This window comes from Cibotium barometz, chromosome 25 (assembly GCF_041138505.1).
Source record: "Cibotium barometz isolate CiBa-2024 chromosome 25, ASM4113850v1, whole genome shotgun sequence".
Lineage (NCBI taxonomy): Eukaryota > Viridiplantae > Streptophyta > Polypodiopsida > Cyatheales > Cibotiaceae > Cibotium > Cibotium barometz.
The window spans coordinates 8,782,461-8,805,380 of NC_141070.1; the positions used below are offsets into that span (position 1 = coordinate 8,782,461).

At 47.5% G+C, this 22,920-nt stretch overlaps 2 protein-coding genes across 2 annotated transcripts in view; both read left to right on the forward strand.

The window, feature by feature from the left end:
- Positions 1-22,920, forward strand: part of LOC147624214 (uncharacterized) — a 52,578-nt gene that overhangs the window by 17,355 nt on the left and 12,303 nt on the right. The window lies entirely within an intron of this gene.
- On the forward strand, positions 5,040-9,065 carry LOC147624215 (uncharacterized). Its single transcript, XM_086819161.1, has 3 exons — positions 5,040-7,557; positions 7,686-8,001; positions 8,087-9,065. The coding sequence occupies exons 1-3, from the start codon at positions 7,469-7,471 to the stop codon at positions 8,564-8,566; spliced, it is 885 nt and encodes a 294-aa protein (XP_086675287.1). The 5' UTR covers positions 5,040-7,468; the 3' UTR covers positions 8,567-9,065.

Here is a 22,920-nt window from a genome sequence, read left to right on the forward strand (position 1 = left end):
GGCTAGTCGACAGGCCCGCACGATCTCGGCTTTTCAGTGGCTGGTCGCCCACAGGGGCTCAGCAGTTGGCACTTGGCTTGTTTACAGCGGTCTTCCGGCGGCCTGCGTCCGATGCGGCCACCCTATGGAGACACAGAGACATTGCCTTTGGGACTGCCCTCAGGCACAACAGATTTGGCTGCGGATGCTGCGTATCCTGGCCCCCCTCTCTCCAGAGGGTATGTTTACGTGGGGTGCCGCTGCTTGGTCGACTTCGTCAGGGCCTGCTATGGGCTATGAGATGGAGCAGGGCAGTCAGGCCATCAGATTTATTAGAGGCCAGCCTCGCCTGGTTCCGGCACCGGATTTCTCGTCCGCCAGCTGGACACAGGAGAGGGATTTACGATGGGAGCTCCTCAGCAGCCTCACCATCTGGTTCACCTGGAGGGCCCGGTGCTTTACGGCCTTTGAGGAGAGATTAGAGCCACCAGCAGAGACTGTTCGGGGGATTTGGCAGGAGTTGATTCACACCCTGCGAGGACAGTACGACCGCAGCCGGGGAGACTCGGATGAGGCGATCTTACGGCGCCAGGCCTTTCACACCACTTGGCGCTGCGGCCCGTTCTACACCCTACACACGGGATCCCCCCGTTGGCACTACAGGCCACCTGTTTGGCTCTTCCCCCCCCCTATTGTATGATTTAGCCGCTCAGTTCTTTATATTGATGCTTGTATTTTGCAGCACCTAGGGAGAGTCTCCCGGGCTGCCATGATGTATTCACTGCTCTTCTCTCTCTTAGGAGCAGGAGAGATCTTTTGTAGCCTTACGGGCGTTTTTACATAACTAATGAAAGGATCTTTTCTCGGAAAAAAAAAAAAGTTTTTTGTGGTTGAGTATGTGTTGGAAGCAGATTTAATCTTGGGGCATAAATGGACTGTTGCTGTCCAAGCACCACTGTGCGTTGCTAGTGATAGAGTCATCATGATGATCAACGACAAAAAGTTGACAATACCATACTGCCAGGAAGAGGATCCAACTTTAATGGATATATATGATGCTGAACGCAAAAGGATACAAGCCTCTTCCACAAAAGCCCCTCTACACAATGACCTACCATCTGCATCAACAACCAACTCCGATAAAGTCTCTACTCCTTCAACCCCATCCTCACCTATGAAGTTGGATGCCAAAACCTTGCAATCAGCATCTATTCTTGAAGAAGTTCCTAGAGCCCACCAACCATCTATCTCTAACATGGAACTCAAAGGAAAGACCCCGGATCCTATGCATCTTCATCAACAAACCTCATCAAAGGAGATAACCACATGCTCAAAGGCCTCGTCATCGACAGCCACTCCACAAGAGACTCTAACCTCATCATCATCAACAATGCCCATGAGTCTCAAACCAGCCTCAGCACCAGCCAAAGGCAAGGTGTCACCAGCCTGGACATTTCCCAGTATGAAAGGAGTCTGGTGGACTCCAGGATTTCTAAATATTTGGAAAGTACAAGCTTTGGGAATTGGGATTATCCTAGAATACAAAGGACCACACTCCTAAAATTTAGGAGAGTTGCTATTTTTGGCCCGACTCCGATGGAAATTCTGTTCGCGTCATTACATTTGGAATTGAGCAGATACCAAAAGTTGGCAAAGTACATATGACAGAATGTCTACTAGTTGGGATATTTTTAGAGGTAAAGATTATGGAAGGACCCATCTCTTAGATTGGGACATGTGGCAAGAAAGTGGACCAAAGTGAGACAAGTGGCCTGACACTTGTTAGAAAGTGGATCAAAGTGAGACAAGTGGCCTCACACTTGTCACTTCAGCTATTGTGTGGCTCTCCACTTGTCATTGTATTTTAGCTCATGGGAAGCCCAAATCTATAAATTGGAGCCCTCTCTCTTCATTAATAGAGGCTCTCTTGTTGCACACTAGCCTCTACCACCATTACAGGCTGCCCTAATGATGGCTACTCTCTTTCTCTCTCACTTGAAGGCTGCCCATGAAGAATACCGGCTGTTGGGGACTGTTTTGGAGGCTTCCATCGTGAAGAAATACTGAAGGCAAGGGTATTTAATCATTTATTATGATTTCTAGTCATTGTACTTGTTGTACCAGCCTTTGTACCTGTTGTATCAGCATTTGTACTTGATGTACCTGCTATACCAACCACCATACCAGCTGTACCAACCACTGTACCTACTGTACCAACCATTGTACCTGCTGTATTGGTTGAATGTGTTAGCACTTTCATCCCCAGTTTCTGCTCTTTATGGTGTCCTTTTGGTCCCATTTGCATGGCCCTTGATTGTGGGCTGGCCACCCCTATTTTACATATTTTTTTGGGATTTTTCCCAGCCCTTTTGGTATTTTACCAGTCGGCCAGCTCATATGCTCCAGTCGGCCAGCATATTCAGCTCCAGTCGGCCAGCCCTCCTCACCTATAAATAGGTGGGGCTGGCCTCTCTTGTTTCATTCAGTCTTGTACTTATTTGCTCCCTCACTTATGAGACTATCACTGTCTCTTGCTTGGGACTGTTTTGGTTCAGTATATTCAGCATAGTTTGCTCCATATCTCTTTCTCTCTTGCACTCTCTGTTCAGCACATTCTAGTGCCACTCTGCTTCCGCTCTGTGCACTCTTTCATGGTATCATCGCTCTAGGTTTAGCAACCTTTCTGCTGCCCCAGATTCAGCCCTGTTTTCAGCACCACCTCCTCTGCGTTTTCTTCCAGATCCATAGCTTTTTGCTGCTGCGTTTTCTGGACAGCACTCTGCTGGTCAGTTTTTCTTCAGATTGGCTTCACCGATTCAGCCGTCTGGCTCTTGGAGATCAGCGTTTCATTGCCCACTTGGAGATTGGACTGCAGGCGGCCTGTTTTCTACAGGATAGCACTTCTTCATTGCTGCGTTTTCCTCTCCAGTGGTTCTTTCCCTTTGCAGAGGGGGCTTGTGGTGTTGCAGGCTTTGGTGGCACTCTTGGTACCTGTGGAGGACACCTTTTCTTCAGAGATCGTGCGTTTTTTTTCTTGAGGAGAGCCCAAGCTACTGTCTTTGTTGTTGCCTTTCCCTCTTGCACCCTCTTACAGCATATTCCTTGGCCGTGTCTGGCTACCTTTTCTCTCTATATCAAATCCGCATTTTTTGCTTCCCTCTTCTAGTGACCTCAAGGTTGGAGGTACAGTCGACAGAAGCTTCTGCGTTTTTTGCTACAGGAGGATTCTCGGGTGCTGTCCAGCCTCTTAGGGCTGCGTTTTGGTGGGAGGAAAGACCCTATATCAGCGTTTTCTGATTTGGACAGTTTTATCTTATGAGAGTTGGTCCTATTGATTGGATCAATGATGACAACTTCAGATTTGGCTCCCGTACCACTCTCTTGTTATTTCCTTGATGAGGCAGACAAGTTGGATGGTGGTAACTTTCAGTCATGGAAGTTGCAGGTTACTTCTATTCTCAGGGAGTATGGTTTGATGGAGTTTCTCTCGTACAAGAATCGGTGCTTGCCGGACCTTGCCTCTGCGGAGGATGTGTGTCGGTGGAGGAAGACTGACGGACAGATCTATGGCTTTCTCCTCCTGAATTGTCAGGATTCGGTTCTTCGACACTTCATCTATGCTCCTGATGATGCTTCTACCTTCTATGTGTGGCAGTTGCTTTGTGACCTGTATGGTGATGCCAGTGATCGGCAGATGCTTTCTGCTTCTGGGTGTTGTGCAACCAGTGATTTTGTGGATACTTCTTTTGGAGATGTTCCTGCAGCGAAGGATATTGGGCCAGTTTTGCTCATTGCATCTGAGGAGTTTGTTTCTCCTGTTGCCCTGCCTTCAGTTTCCGTGCATACTTCTCCTTGCCAGGATGATATCTCTGGTAATGTTTTTGAGGAAGAAAATGGGCTATCTTTGCTCACAACTTCTGAGGGGGATTTTTCTCCTATTGCTTCGCCTCCGATTCTTTCTTCGACAACCAATGACCAGGATGTGTTGCTGGTCCCTTTGCCTTCTATGGAGGAGCCTGCTTCTACGCTCTGTGATGCTATTGAGGAGGCTACTACTACTTCAGTTACTGCTACAGTGAATGTTCCTATTTCCCTTACTCTATGTGAGGATTTTGGATCGTGGTCAGGTATGTCCGTGACCGTGCCTGGGGCACAGTGGTACTTCCAGGGATTGAAGGATTGGGATTTGGATTTGGTTGGGCGTGTGGAGTCCCGACATCAGTTTTCGAAGGGGGCAGTTGAGTTCTTACATCTGGCGATGCCGACCTTCGAGGAGGGTGCTATTATACAGCATTTGGCTACTCTTGGTACAGAGTTGGAGCAGATGGACTCTATTTCTTTTGAGGGTATTATCTTCTTGGAGCTACAGGCTTCTAGGGATTCCTGTGACACTGTGTTTATATTTGGCTTTGGCACCGATATTTGGAGCAGCACGATACAACCTTCATGGTTGATTTCTTCTAGCAGAACAGTGTACCTGGCAGCTTGTACTGTTACTCTTGTAGCTGAGTTGCTGTGGAGATTGCTTGTGGAGCTTTCCTGGTACCTGTTGGTGCTGCTTTCTTTTGTCTTTGACAGAGGACGACTCCTCATCTTCGGATTCTCGGAGTTTGTTCAGCATCTGGTGCTGAGAGGGGGTGTTAGCACTTTCATCCCCAGTTTCTGCTCTTTATGGTGTCCTTTTGGTCCCATTTGCATGGCCCTTGATTGTGGGCTGGCCACCCCTATTTTACATATTTTTTTGGGATTTTTCCCAGCCCTTTTGGTATTTTACCAGTCGGCCAGCTCATATGCTCCAGTCGGCCAGCATATTCAGCTCCAGTCGGCCAGCCCTCCTCACCTATAAATAGGTGGGGCTGGCCTCTCTTGTTTCATTCAGTCTTGTACTTATTTGCTCCCTCACTTATGAGACTATCACTGTCTCTTGCTTGGGACTGTTTTGGTTCAGTATATTCAGCATAGTTTGCTCCATATCTCTTTCTCTCTTGCACTCTCTGTTCAGCACATTCTAGTGCCACTCTGCTTCCGCTCTGTGCACTCTTTCAGAATGGAGAGTTGTACTTGCTGTACCAGCTCTATTGCATGAAGACCCGTGGTTTTGGGGAAGAATCAATACCCACATGGAGGTATATGGATTATGTTGTTGGCTCGGCATTTCTACAGCCTATGTTCTGGCTTGGTAGCCTCATGTTGGGCTGTGTTATGGCATTTGTATATGGATAATCCGGCATCTCCCATGGGGAGAGTAAGGCCCTCAAAGCTTGTACATGATATTATTCTCCTTGGGTGATAAAATACTCCAAGGGGGGGGTCGGTCCATTCCGGCCTCTATGTGGTGTTACATGTGCAAGTATCACGTGCATCCCGCACTTGGATGCCACGTAGACATTTCTGTACAGAAGGTGCAAGACCTGGGATGGTGAACTGGTCCCATGTGAGCCCAGTCCAGGACGAGTCAGCCAGGGATCCATCTCAGTCGTCCAAGGTCAGGTGTGCATTGTCCTGCACATGAGTCCAAGGTCAGGTGTGCACTGTCTTGCACATGAAACAGTGCCAGTCCGCGCTGTGAGTCTCCCTCTAGAATGATGTCAATGGTTCTGTGTATCTGGTATGGTACCAGATGCCAGATCACTAAGTAGATAGTGGTTAGGACAAGGGGCCAGCCCATAGGGCTACCCCGGATCTTAGTGTGGGCATGGGAATGGTGTGGAACCACCCCCATGCATAGTAGCACGAAACGGCGTTTCCGCCCCCTGGAAACGGTTCGGGCGTTTCCGGAAACGGCAGGCCGGCGGAAACGCCGTTTCCGTGTATTTTTTTTTTCAGGTTTTGACGGGGGCGGGCCGCGTGCGTTTTTTCATTTTCGCTCTCCTTTCCTGCGGCGCTGCGCTTCTTCGAACCTTGCGCCTATTCACCACAAAGGGCCAAGGCTCAAGGCCAAGGCCCTAAGGCTCAAGCCTTTGCCCCCAGTGCCCCCCACAAGGCCCCAAGGCCTGTACTCTGCAGGCAGCCTGCTCTCCAATCTCACAGGTGGCTGCCCATTCTTCAAGGCTTCAAGGGCCAAGGCTCAAGCCCAACTTCCAAGCCTCCAAGGGCAAGTGTTCTCGAGGGTAAGTGCTTTCAACTTCAAGTCTCACTATGCCTACAGATCCCTATTGGCAGTATGCAACAAAAGGGGATGGATATGTCGGAGGTGGGGGTTCCCGCAAGTGGAAATGTAATTTTTGTGGATATGAAAAAACAGGTTCAGTGACCCGGGTAAAAGACCATTTGGGGCATGTCCCAGGCAGAGATGTCGCTTTATGTCAAAATGTGCCGCCCGATGTATTGGCATCACTTGAGGGTTGGAGAAAGCAACGCCTTGGTTTGGATGTTGGTGAGCAACATATGGCAGCACATGCAACAGGTGAAGCATCCTCGAGCCAAGTGGCCTCTTCAAAGAGGACTAGAGTTGAGAGCCAGACAGATGTATCTTCGAGTGTGGGTGAGGGCCCTAGTGCAAAGAGGACACCTTTACCTAGTGTGGAAGTGCCTGCAAAGGGTTCATTGCAAAGAGCAAGCATTACAGCAGGCTTGCAAAAGCAAGCCATGAAGGAGGCAACAAGGGAGGTCACGCGCTTGTTTATACGGTGTGCTATCTCTTTCAATGTGGCTCGCACCATACAATGGAAGAAGACCATGCGGGCCGTTAGCCGCATTGGCTGTGAGTGGGAGGGTCCCTCGGCTGAGACAATCCGCACACGAGAATTAAAGAAGGAGAAACTCAACGTAGAAGGCCAGCTTGAGTTTTTGAAAGAAACATGGAAGAAATATGGCTGCACTATCTTATGTGATGGATGGTCAGATGTACGCAAGAGGAATGTGTATAATGTGCTTATCTCCTCTTGCAAAGGCACCATGTTTTACAAGGCCATTGATGCATCGGCTGCGGGTCTCACCGTTACAGGTCTCTTTATTTGGACACACATCAAGAAGGTGATTGAGGAGATTGGCCCACAAAATGTTGTGCAGGTTATTACGGATAATGGAAGCAATTGTGTCTCCATGGGGAGTATGTTGGAGGATGCATTCCCAACAATTGTGTGGACCCCTTGTGCCTCCCATAGTCTTGATTTATTGATTGAGGATTTGGGGAGAATTTTTTGGGTCAGTGAAATCTTTGCCACCGCGAGGAGCATTGTCAAATTTGTGACACAAAGACCAAAGGTTTTGAGCATGTACAGGGCTAATAGTACCTTGGAGCTTCTCAAGCCATCCACTACGAGGTTTGCATACATGTTCATAGTGCTTGAGCGGCTTCTTCGTGTGCGGCCAAATCTGATTCGCACTATTAGTTGTGATGCATGGATCCAGTCGGGTAAGAGTATGACCCCAAAGTTTGTGGATTTTAGACGCAAGATCCTCAATGAAGCATGGTGGGAAGAGGCAGAGGCATTAGTGAAGAGTCAAGACCTTAAATCTCATCTACACGGTCTTGCGCATCACGGACATGGAGGGGAGTACACTAGGCCTCATTTATGAGTACATGGATAGGATCGGGAAGGCACTAGACAACAATGCCTACCTATCTGTAGAGAGGTACGTACTTCTTCGCTCATGACTCATGGCTCATGAGCCTTTGCCAAATTGCCTTTTTGTCTTGGCTCTTTTCTAAGTTATAACTTTAAAGTCTTTCTTTGGTTTTGTTTGTTACTTGTAACTTGTAGAATCGCGGAGATCAAGCAGATTTGGCAAAACCGTTGGGTTTGGTTTCATAGACCAATCCATGCTGTGGCTCATGTGTTGCATCCTCTATGGCGTAGCGAGGATCAGCTTGAGTGTGAGGAGCTAAACGATGACTTCCAAACCTATGTGGAGAAATGGTGTGGTGGCAATTTGCAGATGTTGCGATGCTTAGAGGATGATCTCCTTGCTTTCCGCAACAACACTGGCTACTTCACAAGACCTACTGCAAAACTTCGAGAAACGCAGCTTCAGCCGGTCTCATGGTGGGAGAAATATGGACATGGTGTGCCTACGTTGGTGAGTAAGAAGCCCCTCCGCTTAAGCTTTAACGGCGACACCTTATTTGTATAATGTACTAATCCTAAATCTGCTCTTTGAACAGAGACGTCTTGCCATTCGAGTCCTCTCACAAGATTGCAGCTCTGGAACTTGTGAGAGGAATTGGAGCACATGGGCGCTCTACCATACGAAGAGGAGGAACAAGTTGACTACAGCCCAACTTGAGCGTCTTGTTTTTTGCAATTGTAACTTGAAGCTTCTTGAGCGGGCAGCTATGGGTCCTGAGCCAATGCAAGTGAATGTCGACAAGATTGACATTGAGAAGGTGCGGGATATTCCCACAATTCTACAAGAGGACCGAGATCTTTACACTTTGCTTTACGAGGAGGCCACAACACCAGTTCACGACACACGTGGTGGTCGTCGTAGGAGAGGGAGGCCGGCTGCAGCTAGTACTAGTGCTGCTAGAGAGGAGGCTACTGGAGAGGACTCATCTTCTTGCAGTGAGGACACACGCGAGAGCCATGAGGACTCTCAGGAGGATTCAGACTCCTCGGGTGCTTCAGATGAGGCTCAGCAGTGATCACTGATTCACTGATGTTCCATGTTTTTTGTTTAGTTTTTCTTATCCTTAGGGATTATGGACAGCCGACATGTCGGTTATTTTGTAGTTTTTGAACCTCTGACTCCCAAGTTTGATGATCATTGCTGATATGTATGATGTATTATGATCACAATTTGCAGCTTGCTATGTATGCTTCGGCCTTCAGCCTTTAGTTTTTTATGGTTCACATGAATTTGCCGCGACATCATACATGTCCATTATCTACATTCTGTTAAGTGTTATGATTCTAATGTCCACTTGAGTCTTTGATGTGTCTTGTTTGAGGTCTCTATGCATGTTTTTTGCATCTCTTGACATAAGTTTATTTAATAGGATGTCTCTATGCATGTTTTTTACATGTCTAAAATAAATTCAAAAGAAACTCCGTTTCTTGCCGTTTCCGACCTCACGGAAACTCGGAAACTCCGTTTCCAATCCGGTCCGAACCGACCGTTTCTGCCGGTCCAGGTTACTATGCCCCCATGAGGGCCAGGAAGGCCCAGGCTGAACCCACCAGCCATGGAGGGGCTGTAGGACAGCCCCAGGGGCAGGCCAGGGGTAGCCGACTGATTATCCAGCCATGGGAGGGGTATAGGGCAAGTATGGGGCAGCCCATACAGGCTGCCCAGTCCCCAAACAGCCTAGAAAGGTGCCCAAACTTGACTTAAAGCAGTCGCCTAATGTCCAGCCTGCCAGGAAGAGATGCGTAGACTTTATGGGATTTTTTCCAGCATTTAATGGGATTTTTCCAGCATTTAATGCTGGATTTACAGTCGTGGGACAGAATATTGCTGGCCACCTGGATTTACAGCTGGCCGACTGCTCATGATTGGGTAGTATAAATAGTGGAGGCCACAATCCCATTCATTCATCTCATTCTCCACCAAGAGCTCAAGCATAAGAGGCTAGACAAAGCCAAGAGGGTGCTAAGCTAAGGGGTGAAGGATTTAGGTCAAGGGCAGGGTATTCCCAGCCAAGAAAAGGTCCAAGATTGCTGTATTTTCTTTCAGATTTCTCATCATTCTAATAAAGCAAATACACCATCCGTGGTGGGGGCCCTACAGAGGGTAATTGGGACCCAATACTGTGTCCTCTCCACCTCTCCCTCTCTCTCTCTATTTTCAGCACTTCTTCTTTCAGTTTGTGCGTTAATTTCCGTCGCGAAAAGAATGTTGAATGAGTATTGAAGTTACCGATTCTTCTCCGAAGCTTCCGCATATTACAGTGGTATCAGAGCCTACTTCAAGTACAAAGATTCAGCAAAGAAACCAGAATTTTTTCTTGCTCGTGTGGTTGGTTTTTAGACGCCGGTGGACTACCCCTTTCGGAGTGACTCCTATCCCTCGAAGGACGGTTGGTTTTTAGCCTCTGAAAGCCTCCGGAAGTCTCCCACACAGATAGTGGATGGTCAGATTGCGTTCCGGAAAGGAATTGCATTTTCCTACTATGGCGAGCTTCGACGACGAGAGAGACCAAGAACCATGGGACCAGAGTGCACCAGGCAGCCCAGCTAGGGCACTAGGCTTGAGTGTCACAGACATGTTCCAGCAGATGATGCGAGCAATCGCAGAACAGACCGCCAAGTTGGATGAGTAGAAGGCACAGATCTTGGCTCTGGAGGAGCGTACCCGCTCTCCAGCGTCGCGTTTTCCATCTCCTCCTCCCTCTCCTTCTGTATCCCAGATACCAGATCCTCGTCACAGGGACCCTCTCGCGGGATCATAGCCGCAGCCAAGCTCCTTGCTTGAGTTGCAGATGTGTGCATTGGAGATCCGACAACGAGAAGACGATGCCATGCGACGCGTGGAACACGAGCGTTACCTCAGAGCTTTGGACGCCAGATTGACACCGGCAGCGCCCTCAAATCATTTTCCCGAGAAAATGAACTTCAGTAAGTATAATGGTAAACCCGATCCCACAACTCTTTATTCATGGTTACATCAATTTGAAGCTTACTTTGCCGCAGTGAGGAAAACAGATACTGACATAGTGATCTTAGCCAGTTGGTACTTGGAAGGTGAGGCCATTCCTTGGTGGACTCAGTGGGCTCATGCCCACACCAGAGCAGGTATGGCAGCTTATGTGTGGGACGAGTTCGTCCGCGACCTTAAGCAGCGGTTTCTATCGCCCCACTACCTTGAGCGACTCGAAGACGAGTTCAGGGGAGCGCATCAGAACGCGCAACCAGTCCTTCAGTTTGCCAATAAAATTTTGACCTTATGTCTGCAATTAGGCTTATCTGATACGGACAAGAAAGGGCAGTTTTTGTATGGCCTGGACACGCAAATCCAATGGGAGGTGCGTATGTTTAGGCCAGCCACCTTTGAGGATGCACTCTCGCTTGGGCAGAGTGCAGAAATGAAACACAATGGTGGCAAGCCCAAGACTTCCCAGCCGGCTTCTCCCAGGGCTAACACCTCAGGGGGCAAAAGCCAAAACCAGATGGGGTCTTCCCCAGGACAGTTATTCAGCCTTTGTTTGGGCCAAAACCGCCTGTTTTCTGTCAAAACCACTTGCTTCATCGGAAAACTGCTTCCTGTGCACACCAGTTTTTGCAAACAGGATTTTTTATTTTTTATTTTTGCCTATTCTTGGTCTATGGAACAGGGCACCTCACTCTAGTGCGAAAACCGCTTCAAAATCTGCTGGTTTGGGCAAAACAACTTCCAGTTTTGGAGTTTCAGCCACTTTCTTGACTGGTTTTTGTTCCAGAACTGGTCGCCCAGCTTTTGCTTCCATATTTGACCTGTTCCTGCTCGATCCCGGTTTTGGTCAAAACAGCTCCTGTTTGAAGTGGTTTTGCTGGTACAGCTATTGTACTTGTTGGTACAGTCATAGATCTGCTGGTACAGATTTGGTACATGCTGTTTTTGGGAGTCTTTGACCAACTTTGACTTTCCGGTGGGCTGGTCAACTGGTTGACTGAGAATTTCTGCCTATTCAGTCTGAATTTCACCTGGTAAGCTATCTATTTGACTTTTCCCTTTGCTTTGGCACATTTACCCCTTGAAAATTTGGGGCTTTTGCTTGCATTTGGCCCTCGTGCCTTGGGGATTCGTCATTTCAGGTACAATCAGATTCAGTGGGCAGATTTCAGTCCTCGGAGCAGTGGTTTATGCAGTGATAACCTTGAGGCTTGGGCAGTGACATTTGGGCTTCTATTTTGTGGATTTGTGCATTTGCCTTGTTGCAATGGCTGGGAATGATCGTGATCTGTTTTCCATGCTTGGATCAGAGGATAAGCTTGATGGGACCAACTACCCCATGTGGTCTTACATGATGCGACATGTACTTGTTGCAAAGAATTTGTGGAGTATTGTTGCAGGTATTGAGGTTAGACCTCCATCTGCTGCTCCTCCAGTACCTGCTCCTACTACTGGAGGCGGGAATGCAGTTGATTCTTCATCTTCTAGCACTGTTGTTGTGCCTCCTCCTACACCTGATCAGATTAGGTGGGATGCTAGAGATGCCCAGGCACATGCTGTGGTTGCCTTGTTAGTGAAGAGGTGGATATTGCCGCATATTAGGACTTGCCGGAATGCTAAGGATGCATGGGATAAGTTAGCTTCTCTCTATCAGATCAAAAATGATGCCAAAGTTACCTACTTGAGGAAGCAACTTGATGGTGTGCATATGGAAGATGGTGAATCCATGGAATGCCTATTTGACTAAGGTCAAGGATTACACAGAACAATTGGCAAACATTGATGAATTTGTGCTTGATAATCAGCTTGTGTCCACCACATTGGATGGGCTGCTTGAACCTTATCAGGGGTTTGCTATTACTCTTCGATTGGTGGCTAATGGAAACCCCAATCATTACACTTTTGACCAGCTGGTCACTTTGCTTTTGCAGGAGGAGCAAAGCCGGTATAACCAGGATGCTTCATTGCAGATCAGGCATTTGTAGCACCTCATAGAGGCAAAGGCAAGGCTGGAAAGGGTAAAAATCAATCAAAGGGTAATGCATGCACTTCATCTGAGTCTAGCCAAGGTGATGGCAAGAAGAAAAAGAGGTGTAATTATTGTAGAAAGCCAGGCCATGACATTTCAGAGTGTCGGAAGCGGATTGCTTATGAAAAGAAAAAGAAGGAACCTGGTCTTGCAGTTACAGATGCATCTACTATAGAGGACAAGGCTGAATCAGCCTATATTGCTCACAATGATTGGGCCTTTGTTGTTACATGCCACTATAATCCTTCTCTTGATGACTCATGCCTGGCGGTTTCTGATTTTGCTAGTACTTGGTATTTTGACAGTGGTGCTTCAAAGCACATAACCTCATGCAAAAGGTTGTTTGTTTCCTTGCGGGATGCACCTAAGGGGGGCACTATCACATGTGCCAATGATTCCTCATATGCTGTGAGAGGTATTGGGCAAGTTGAGCTTATAGCTGTTTCTGGTGATCCTGTCACTCTTCGGGATGTTTTGTATGTTCCAGGAATCAAAAATAATCTTATCTCTGTTTCATCCATTGCTCTTGCTGGATATAGAGTTACTTTTGATGGCTACCGTTGTGTAGTTTATGATTACAGGCATGGTAGTACCATTGTCATTTTTGGGACATTGATGAGGGGTTTGTATACCCTTGATCTCTTTGATCGACAGGTTGTCACACAGGCTCATGTAGTAGATGCTTCAGCTCTTGATGACACCCACTTGTGGCATGAGAGGTTAGGACACCTCAATTATAGCAGTCTTGTCAAACTTCATTCACAGGAGATGGTAATTGATCTTCCTAAGATGCATATGCCAAAGAAGCATGTTTGTGAGGGATGCCTTCTTGGAAAGATGCACATGTCTTCTTTTCCAAAAGATGGGACACTTGGTGCTCCCAGGAAATTGTATTTACTTCACAATGATGTATGTGGGCCAACAATGAACATTGAGTCTCTTGGAGGATTTTACTCCTTTGAGGATGACTTTACTTGCTTTACATGGGTGTGTCTATTGAAGACCAAGTCACAGGTCTCGGCAAACTTCAAACGCATGCTTGCACTTATTGAAAATGAAAGTGGGCACAAGCTGGTCACCCTGCGGACAGACATGTTGGGGGGGGGTGCGTATATATCTCATGAATTTACGGATTTTTTGGCATCCCGAGGCATTATGCATCAATGTACTGTCCCTTACACTCCACAACAGAATGGGGTTGTAGAACGGAAGAACCGGACACTAATGGAGATGTCTAGGTGCATGTTGAAGGGGGAAATCTTTGCCCAACCGTTTCTGGATGGATGCCCTTACGTGTGCAAACTATGTGTTGAAACGGGCATGTGGCTACACAGGCATCGAAAACAATTACTCCTTATGAGGCCTGGACAGGTCGGAAGCCTACTATCTCTCACATGCGGGTCTTTGGTTCTCTTGCATATGCACATGTACCACCTCAGCTTGGACACAAGCTTGTAGACAAGGCAGTGAAGTGCATCTTTCTTGGGTACAGTTCTGATAGTAAATGTTACAGATTATACCAGCCAAGCACTGGAAAGATTCTTGTCAGTCAAGATGTTATCTTTGATGACAATAAAGTAATGCCTTTGCTGGACTGTCGCAAACAGCCCACTATTAGAGTGGCAGATGTCTTTTATTCATTGCTGCCCTTGTTTGGAAATGCTCCTTAATCTCTTGAGTCTATTGTGACTCACCCTCAGCCTTCAATTCAGTCACATCCACCTGCTGTACAGCCCACAGTACCTGCTGATTTGCAGCCTGATATGTCCCCTGATGCTCAGGTTGACACAGATAATGCAGTGGACAGTGAAAGGACTGTTATACACAGAGAAAGAGCAGTCCTGAGATGGCTGATTGACACTTAAGGGACAGCAAACAGGCTGAACCCTTACCTGCTCACACAAGGTTAGCTCACCGTCACATGCAGGGACACTTGGTGGATACTAATGTTGCTTTGGTTGCTACTGCCTGCAATGAGGAGCCACTGTGTCATAAGGATACCTTTGATAGCCCAAATTGGATGGATGCTATGCAGTCTGAGTTGGACTCTATTCACAAGAATGGCACCTGGGAATTATGTGCTTTGCCTCCTGGCAAACGGGCTATAGGAACAAGATGGGTCTATAAACTCAAAAGGAGGGCTGATGGCAGTGCTGACCGTTACAAAGCCCCCCTTGTTGCCAAGGGTTATGCTTAGTAGCATGGGATTGATTTTGAGGAGACTTTTGCTCCTCTTTCCCGCATCACTAATATCAGGTGTGTCTTGGCCATTGCAGCCCATCATCATTGGTAGGTGCATCAATTGGATATTGAGACAGCCTTCCTGCATGGTGATTTACTTGAGGAGGTGTATGTTACTTAGCCTCGTGGATTTGAGCTAAAGGGTTCTGAAGATAAGGTATGCCGGCTGCGTAAAGTCCTTATGGTTTGAAGTAGGCACCTAGGGCTTGGTATACTAAAATTCATGCACATCTTCTCAGCCTTGGCTTTCAGAACAGTTCCACGGAGAGTACTCTCTACATCCGGAAATGTGGGGTAGATTTATTAATTTTGATGACATGCTTTTAAGTGGGCCAGATGTTGACCATATTGCAGCCTTTAAGGCTGATTTGAAAAAGACCTTTGAGATGTTAGATCTGGGTCTTCTGCGCTACTACTTGGGCATCCAGTTTGCACATGTTAAGGGGGGCATCATGATGAGCCAATCCAAATATGTTGGACAGCTCCTTCATAGGTTTGATTTTGAGGATTGTAAGCCGGTATCTACTCCATTGGAGCCTAGCTTCTTTTTCTCCTTGGATGATGACACTGATGCCTTTGATGTTACACTCTATCAACAGGCTGTTGGATGCTTGATATATTTGTGCCATACTAGGCCTGATTTGCAGAATGCAGTATCTCAGTTGAGTAGAGTCATGCATAGTCCCAGTACATAGCATTGGCAGGGAGTGAAGCGTGTCTTCCGCTACTTGAAAGGCACTAAGCATTTAGGCCTTTTCTACAGGGCTGATATTTCACTTACCATGCATGCTTTTACAGAAAGTGACTGGGCTAGTTGTTCTGACACGAGAGTGTCTCACAATGGCAATTGTTTCCTACTTGGGACTTCATGCATATCATGGTTCAGCAAAAAACAGCCTACAGTTGCTACTTCTAGTTGTGAGGCCGAGTACAGGGCGGCTCTTATAGCTACGGGGGAATGTGTCTGGCTACGAAAATTACTTGCACATCTTGATGTGAGTCAGGCATCTCCTACCATCATCTACACCGACAGTCAGAGTGCTTTAACTGTTGCACGTAACCCAGTGTTCGATGCCCGCACTAAGCACATTGAGGTCCATTATCACTATGTTTCAGAGAGGCTGTTAGTAGGTGATATACAGTTGTCTTACATTCCGATTGAAGACAACTTGGTAGATATCTTTATTAAAGCTTTACCAAGGCCCAAGTTTGAGTCTTTTCGATAGGCTCTTCACTTGGTTCCATTTGTTACTTGATTCTGCCTAGCCTTGTACATTCATAGGTTGCTATATCCATTCTGGATGAACATGTGCAACCATGATTTAGTTTCCAGGTATCTTTGAGACGTTTCCAGGATACTTCTGCCATACCATGGAGGGGGGTTTGTTGACGACTTGACCGTGAAAAATTTGTCGATTTTTTATTTTATTTTTTATTTTTTGGGCGCGGTTCCCGAGAGAGCGTGAATCCTTAGGCTGTGAAGTTGCAGAAAATGGTTCACGCCATGAACCGGACTTCGTGGAAATATTAAATTTGGTTTTTTTAAATTATTTTTTATGTGATTCACGCGAGGACGTGAACCCTTAGGCCGTGAAGTTGTAAAAAATGGTTCATGCCGTGAACCGAACTTCAACGGAAATATTAAATTTATTTTTTTTAATGCGGTTCCCGAGGGCGTGAACCCTTAGGCCGTGAAGTTGTAGAAAATGGTTTATGCCATAAACCGGACTTGCCTTGTAGGCTAGTTAGACTAGTAGTTTTTAGTCTTTTGGCCATTTTATGGTAGTTAGTCCACCTAAGTCATTTATTGGGTTGGACACTTAGGGCTCGTGGTACACCTAGTCCTAGGGTTGTACCTTATCTTTGTATCTTGTGTCACATCACTTCATTGTGTGACACTCGTTCCATAAAGGAAGAGGAGTTACTGTCGATGAAGAAGGACCGAGAGGCACAAGCACAGATGTGGAATCGTGTCAACGCCAGGGTCCGGTCATTTATTTTCCTCAATTGCACACCACAAGTAATCAATCACGTAAAGCACATGACGCTGGCCAGAGGCATATGGCAGCACTTGGCTTCTCTTTATAACAGGGTATCACCCATGAAGAGGATCTCCTTGGAAGTGCAGATGCGGGTTATGAACCCTGCAAAGTCATCGACGATGCGGGAGCACATTAACAAGCTGTAGGCTCTTCAGCAGGAAGTCCTCCAGGCTGGGAAGGAGATATCATCTGAAGACATGGCCATTACTTTGCTGTCCCACTTGCCTGCTCAGTATTCCGCTTTCTACTCCTCTTTGATCACGAGTGGCAGGCTCAGCACCATTACTTGGGAGGAGCTTGTGTCCATGGTCTTGGACCAGGAGGAACGTTTCACGAACCCTCCTCATAGCGGAGGTTCGGAGGCCTTAACTAGCCAACGGTCGAAAGGCCGGAATAACAACAAGGGCAAAGGGAAGGCTTCACCGGAGAGGTCTTCTGAGAAGAAGCCCGACACATAACGAGAGAAGCTGAAGGCCGAACGATCTTGCAATGATTGTGGCGAGAAAGGCCACTATTGGAGGAAGTGTCCTAAGCGGACTAGGAAGAGTGCTGATTCTTCTGTCTCAGCTGCAAAGACTCCTGCATTTGTACACTTAGATAATGGACTCCGATGCTTCATCGTCTTCGAGCGAGGAGGCAGTTGGCTTCACCGCAAAGGATACCAGGGAATGGATTCTTGACAGTGGTGCTTCCAGGCACATGACTCCGTCCCGTGACTTCTTTTTGGATCTGAAACGGCAGTCAAGTCGCATTTTTATTGGTGACAACTCCACTATTCCAATACACAGTGAGGGCCGGATGGAGATTATTCCCGACAGCAAGGGGGGCAAGCATGCTTCCCGTGTTCTTTATGTCCCTGCTCTGGGTTTTCATCTTCTGTCAGTGCATGAAGTATGCAAGACTGGCTTTCGGGTGGAATTTGAGGAGCATTCAATTGCTCTACGGGACCGTGAGACTGGCCAGGTTGTTTGGGAAGGCGATGTGGAGAATGGTATCTACAAGCTCTCTGCACTCTCCTCGTTGACAGGTTCTCAGGTCGGAGATCTGTGGCACTTTCGTTTTGGCCACTTAAATGTGGACGCACTGCGGACGTATCTTTCCTCTCCCGTGTGTTCCATCTTGAGCTTCCACCCAACAGAGACGCTATAGTCAAGTATATATGAGAAGAGGTTCTTTGAGAGAACTTGAATATCGGAAGATATAAAATCTCTGACATGGTGATTGAGCTTCCTTTTGGAGTAATTCAAAGGTTGGAAGGCTAGCTAGTTTCTTTAGATTGATTGAAACTTAGCGATGTTGGGGTGCATTGTTTCTCGAGGATCAGCATAATACTATTCTTGGTAATATTTGTTTCCCAAGATTCTTCTCCATAGATTTGGACAGATGTCTAAGAGTCCTTTGTCCAAGATGAGGAGCTAGGTTATGCATCTCATGTATTTGTGTGAAGGACTTAGTTGTCACAGCTATATTTTGATTCTGGCTCACCATTAATGTTTGACATCTATATATTGATTTTGGCTCACCATTAATGGTTGATGTGTGCGCCAATGATTTAGCTATAGTGACAGATTTATTGCTTGGATATGAGCTGCTTGTTTTTTAGCACAAGCAATTTTGTGAACCCTAGATTGAGGAAGATAGTATTGGGAATGTTGGGTTTGCTGGGATATGAGTTGCTTGTTTTTTAGTGCAAGCAATTTTATGAACCCTAGATTGAGGAAGATAGTACTAAGAATGTTGGGTTGTGGCAGATTGATGTTTTGCCTCTAACTTAGAGGTTTGACCATGACATTGAGGAGAAAATTTAGTTGCATCAATACAGAGATTGACACTCTGACTTAGCTAAAGGGGATTTTATATGGGTTATTTCTGTTAGAAGTCATCTCCTGTCTATATTTATACACCAGGGCCTCTGTTGTGGGTGTGCCCGCCCTGTATAAGGTGTTTTATCATTTTTCCACACTCCCCGTATTTTTTTCCTATTTTTTTCCATTTTTCCTAGTGGTGGGGAGGGTTGCTAGAGGGTACCAGGAGCACTCCAGTGCTGGCCGACTGCATACAGATGAGTCGTGGGCTACTGGACTGCTGGCCGACTGCACTTTCTCAGTCGGGGGCACTTATCTGCTGGCCGACTGCATTTATGCAATCGTGGGACCATTTTCAGCAGTCGTGGGCACCTTTTATGCTGGCCGACTGCTCTCCCAGGGATGTATATATAGGCCCCTTGCCCCCACCACTCATTCATTCAGTTTTCTCGGGATCTTGTGTATAGAGAAGAGTTTACAAACCTATCTCTCTGTGTTTCTTGTGCTGTTTATTTTCTGCAGGCAGTCTACTTGCTCTTGTCTACCCAAGTTTGGTTATCATTTCCGCTGCATATTCTGACATGGTATCAGAGCCCTAGGCTCGAGATAGATCTTGGGAGTTTTTCTGAGCAAGAGGGGGAGAGTTAGGCTGCTGATTGGTGGACTGTTTTGGGCTGAATGGGGAGAGAAGGTGCAAGAGGAAGGCGGGCTAAGGTGTTGGACAGCCACTTGCAGGTTTTCAGATTTTTTTTTCCACCGATCCACCCTTTCAGGTTACTCTTCGCGATGGCAGATTTACTAGAGATGGCTGAGAAGCATGTGAAGATTCCGACTCTCCCCACGTTCCCAGTGGATCGTCAGTTGGACGGGTCCAATTACGGCATCTGGAAGGTCATGATGGAGTCGGTGCTGGAGTCATATGACCTTGCTGATTTTATCATCATCGGGGTTCCACGGCCGGAAGCTGAGGAAGGGGAGTTACTATTGACGAGGAAGGACCGAGAGGCACAGGCACACATGTGGGATCGTGTCAACGCCAGGGTCCGGTCGTTTATTTTCCTCAATTGCACACCACAAGTGATCAATCATGTGAAGCACATGACGCTGGCGAGAGGCATATGGGAGCACTTGGCTTCTTTGTATAACAGGGTATCCCCCATGAAACGGATCTCCTTGGAAGTGCAGATGCGGGTTATGAACCCTGCAAAGTCTTCGACGATGCGGGAACACATCAACAAGCTGCAGGTCCTTCAGCAGGAAGTCCTACAAGCTGGGAAAGAGATATCATCTGAAGATATGGCCATCACTTTGCTTTCCCACTTGCTTGGTCAGTATTCTGCTTTCTATTCCTCGTTGATCGCGAGTGGCAGGCTCAGCACCATTACTTGGGAGGACCTTGTGCCAGTGGTCTTGGACCAGGAGGAACGTTTCACGAACCCTCTCACGGCGGAGGTTCTGAGGCCTTAAGTGGCCAACGATCGAAAGGCCGGAATAACAACAAGGGCAAAGGGAAGGCTTCACCGGAGAAGTCTTCTGAGAAGAAGCCTGATCCAGAACGAGAGAAGCTGAAGGCCGAAAGATCTTGTAATGATTGTGGCGAGAAAGGCCACTACTGGAGGAAGTGCCCTAAGTGGACAGGGAAGAGTGCTGATTCCTCAGCCTCAGCTGCAAAGACTCCGGCATTTGTGCACTTAGAGATGGTGGACTCCGATGCTTCATCATCTTCGAGCGAGGAGGCAGTTGGCTTCACCGCGAAGGATACCCGGGAATGGATTCTCGACAGTGGTGCTTCCAGGCACATGACTCCATCCCGTGACTTCTTTCTGGATCTGAAACGGCAGTCAGGTCGTATCTTTATTGGCGATAACTCCACTATTCCGATACATAGTGAGGGCCGGATGGAGATTATTCCCGACGGCAAGGGGGGCAAGCATGCTTCCCGTGTTCTTTATGTCCCTGCTCTGGGTTTTCATCTTCTGTCAGTGCATGAGGTATGCAAGACTGGCTTTCGGGTGGAATTTGAGGAGCATTCAGTTGCTCTAAGGGACCGTGAGACTGGCAAAGTTGTTTGGGAAGGCGGTGTGGAGAATGGCATCTACAAGCTCTCTGCACTCTCCTCACTGACAGGTTCTCAGGTCGGAGATTTGTGGCACTTTCGTTTTGGCCACTTAAATGTGGATGCTTTGAGGCGCGCCTTCCGGGACCAGATGGTGGTTGGCTTGCCAGATGTTGGTAATAGGCAAGGACGCTGCAGTTCTTGCATACGTGGTAAGTAGCACAGGGAATCCTTTCCGAAGCAGGCTTCTAGGCGGGCTTCGAAACCATTGGAGTTGATTCACACTGACTTGTGTGGACCACAGCAGATACCATCCTTGGGAGGATCTCTCTATTTCATGCTGCTTGTTGATGATTGTACCAGATTCACGTGGGTCTACTTTCTTTCCCAGAAGGACCAAGCTTTTGCTCGGTTCAAGGATTGGCACGTGATGGTGGAGAAAGAGTCTGGATATCAGGTTAAGACTCTCAGGGCTGATAAAGGAGGTGAATTCTCCTCGACTGTATTTTTCAGGTTTTGTGCAGATCGTGGCATCAAAAGGGAATTGGCCAATACCGGATCGCCTTCGGAGAATGGAGTTGTTGAACGCAAGAACAGGACTGTGGTGGAAATGGCGAGGACCATGCTAGAGCATCGTGATCTTCCTCGTCCACTTTGGGGTGAGGCTGTGGCAACGGTTGTCCATACCATCAACCGCTCTCTGACGACTTCAGTACCCCATATGACTCCATTTGAGGCATACTTTGGCAGGAAACCCGATGTCTCGCACTTCCGTGTCTTTGGGAGTGATGCGTATGTACATATTCCGAAGAAGCAGAGGGGGAAGCTTGACTCCAAGTCCCGCAAGCTCTCGTATTTGTGGGGTATAACTCTCTTTCCAAGGGATACAGGTTGTATGATCCAGAAAGGAATGAGATTGTTGTCAGCCGGGATGTGGTCTTGGACGAGCATGTTCCAGCATCCACTGTCGAGGAGCCGCCAGTTCTTGGAGATCGAGAGGAGTCTGATGATGATTTCCAGTCTATTATTCCAGTTGATCCACCTCAGTCATCACAAGAGGTTGAGCCCACAGCTGGAGTTGAGCCCCCGCGACCATAGGAGGCTCCACGATCTGTTCGAGTACCTAGGTGGTTGTTAGACACCCTTCGGGAGTCAGGTGTCACGGAGCTACCCTTCGAGTGGACCACAGAGGACGGCCCTCGATCACATCGAGTCCGAGATAAAAGCAACACAGCGGAGCTTCTTCAGGTGAACTATGCTTTGATGTCTCGTATCATGCGGGATAAAGAGCCCACTTCCGTAAAGGAAGCCCTTTCACAGGATACTTGGAGGAAAGCCATGTAGGTGGAACTTGATGCCATCGAGAAGAACAACACTTGGGAGTTGGTACCGAGGCCGTCGAAGCGGTCTGTCATTGGTGTCAAATGGGTCTTTAAGACCAAATACGCATCTGATGGGTCGGTGGACAAACACAAAGCCAGACTTGTGGCTAAAGGTTATGCTCGGCGGCCAGGCATCGACTACGAGGATACCTTTGCGCCGACAGCGCGGATGTCCACAATTCGGACCGTTCTTGCCCTTGCTTCTTCTCAGAGGTGGCCCGTGTATCAAATGGATGTAAAATCTGCGTTCCTTAATGGTGACCTGCAGGAGGAGGTGTACGTTGAGCAGCCTCCAGGCTTTATTGTTCCAGGATCGGAAGGAATGGTTTACAGGTTACGTAAGGCCTTGTATGGTCTTAAGTAGGCTCCCAGGTCTTGGAATCAGAAGATTGATTCCTTCTTTATTCGGACTGGATTTCAGAGATCGGTTGCAGATCCGAACTTGTATCTCTTTCAGGAACGCGGCATGGTCACACTTATCATCCTTTATGTGGATGATCTCATTCTCACCGGCGGTCATGTGGAGCACATTGGAGTGACGAAGGCTGCCTTGTCAAAGGAGTTTGAGATGACCGACTTAGGCTTACTCCACTTCTTTTTGGGATTGGAGATCTGGCAGACCCAGAGGGGGTTTTTCGTCTCTCAGCAACGGTATGTTCATGAGTTGCTTGAGGCCTTTGGGATGGAGAACTGCAAGCCTATTACTTCGCTGATGGACCCGAACACAAAGTTAACCGTTACAGATCCTAGTGAGCCAGTTGATGCCTCGCAGTACCGGAAGCTGGTTGGTTCATTGATCTGGTTGCTGAACACCAGATTGGACTTGAGCTTCTCCGTGGGACTGTTGAGCTCT

Bases quoted from the DNA above. Each gene is read 5' to 3' on its own strand.
- LOC147624215 (XM_086819161.1), top strand. From the start codon at position 7,469: ATGGAGGGGAGTACACTAGGCCTCATTTATGAGTACATGGATAGGATC. The intron at 7,558-7,685 runs GTACGTACTTCT...TGTAACTTGTAG, and splicing joins GCCTACCTATCTGTAGAGAG to AATCGCGGAGATCAAGCAGA. The intron at 8,002-8,086 runs GTGAGTAAGAAG...CTCTTTGAACAG, and splicing joins GACATGGTGTGCCTACGTTG to AGACGTCTTGCCATTCGAGT.